Source organism: Condylura cristata, unplaced genomic scaffold (genome assembly GCF_000260355.1).
Source record: "Condylura cristata isolate star-nosed mole 26May11 unplaced genomic scaffold, ConCri1.0 scaffold00003, whole genome shotgun sequence".
Taxonomy (NCBI): domain Eukaryota; kingdom Metazoa; phylum Chordata; class Mammalia; order Eulipotyphla; family Talpidae; genus Condylura; species Condylura cristata.
Genome location: NW_004567104.1, coordinates 66,518,813 through 66,520,687, shown reverse-complemented (window position 1 = coordinate 66,520,687; position 1,875 = coordinate 66,518,813). Strand labels below are relative to the sequence as shown.

At 48.1% G+C, this 1,875-nt stretch overlaps 1 protein-coding gene across 1 annotated transcript; it reads right to left on the bottom strand.

Moving 5' to 3' along the window:
* Window positions 1-775: 775 nt before the first annotated feature.
* LOC101621150 (cyclin-related protein FAM58A-like) lies at window positions 776-1,489 on the bottom strand. Its single transcript, XM_012730677.1, has one exon. The coding sequence runs from the start codon at window positions 1,487-1,489 to the stop codon at window positions 776-778; it is 714 nt and encodes a 237-aa protein (XP_012586131.1).
* Window positions 1,490-1,875: the final 386 nt, after the last annotated feature.

Below are 1,875 nucleotides of genomic sequence, written 5' to 3'. Positions count from 1 at the left end.
TTGTGTGTGTGTGTGTATTTAATCTTAAAATGAATTTCTTAAATCACAGTTTTTATTGTCATATCGTATTTTCCTGCTTTGGTGTTCTATAGAAATAACTAATTTAATTAGGCTGCTCCTTCTTTCACCAATTTTTATATTCATATTTCTCTTTATAACTAAACTAACTCTTTTATGCAGCGGTATCAATTTATTTTCCTTCTCTGCCTCATAGTGTGTGTGCATATATATATATATATATATATATATATATATATATATATATATTTTAATCTGAGGTTATATTCATCTGTAACACCATATGGTGATTCAGGGCCAGAATATCACACCATCTCCATTGGATGTTACCACATACACCCACCACCAGGGCCCCACAGACATTAATATGAGTATTACATTCTACCACCGTAAAGCAGCTATATGCTGTATTTGCTTTTTCATTTTGCTACTCAAAATCCCTCCATTTTACCATTCAATTTTTTGTTACACAAAATATATTTCACTGTATGTTGTGCATTTCATACTCTGTACAAATTTGTCTTAAAAACAAACAAGCAAAAAACCAGTGTTGCAGTCTGTTTTTTGATGCTCCTTGCAGAGATGCCACATTTCAACTCTAGACACAGTTGCTCAAAGAGGCAAAGCAGAATCGGGTGGTTCAGATCAGTCCCACGTGGAAGGCAGGCTCCGCTGGCCATTTGTGTCTGACTGGGCAAGCCTGAGACTCGAAACTGCAGTATGCTTTCCTCTGCAGAATCAGTTTCCAGCAACACAGTCAAACCTCCCAATTGATTCCCTGGGGACTGGGTGTTCCCTCTTCTTTAGGCAGACCTGGGCCAGAGCCTTCGGGGAGCTCCGTGTCCATGGTATAAATCTGAATGAGATCAGACACAATGCTATCGAGGATTGGCTTGGTGAGGTCCTCACTAAACACCTGCCACCACGACTGCCCCGCATTCTCCTCAGCAGGCACCTCTATCCCATAAGCCCACAGGGTCAGCTGGAGCACGGCCACGGCGATATGCTGAGCTCGAAAGTGGAGGCACAGCCCCCCATGGTAGCTGTCCCGTAGCAGTGCCCAGGCAGTGACAGAAATGGGGGTCCGCTGCCAGCTGTACCGATTCAGCCAGTTCTTGAGGGAAATCAGGTAGTGGAGTAGATATTTGTGTGGGTGCTCGAAGGACACTTGGAAGTGCAGAACTCTTAGCACCAGTAGCTCACACTTAACAATGCTGTCCCGAAGCTCCCAGAAGCTGGAATCCAGCTGCAAAGGCTTGCTGCCGGGGTAGAAGTACCTGTGGGCCACATTTATGATGTCTCGAATGCGCAGGTGCTGCTCTTCCACTTTGCCAGCCAAGTAAAGGGAAGCCATGGCGACCAGGTAGGGGTCATAGGTGTCCAGGTGTGCCTCACGGAAGAACTTGTGGTAAATGGTGCAGGCCGTGGCAATGGGAATGGAGCGCATCCCCAGCTTGACCCCCGCCTCCATGAGGAACCGGATCACGCGGAAGTGCACTCTGGCTTCCCCTGAAGCTGGGCCTTTAGCACCCTGTGCTTCCTCTCCCCGTCTGCGGTCCTCCAGGCCAGGGGACGCCATAGAGCTCCGCGGTCCTCAGGGGTCCTGAACAGGAGTTGCGTCCCCAGGACGAGGGGGCTGACTCTGCTGGTCTTGAGGCAGACACACTTCAGTTCCTGTTTGCTTCTGTTTTAGTATCTGTGACAGTAACTAAGGAGTTAAAGCGTCATATTCTCTCCAACGGTGCTGTGGTTGGAGCTCATCTAGTGTTATGGCCTTGGCTGGCTTCCGTAGGTCCTGACCTTGCACTTGCTCAATCAGCCGGGTATGGGGGTGGGGACCCCTGCTCCTGGTGGCCG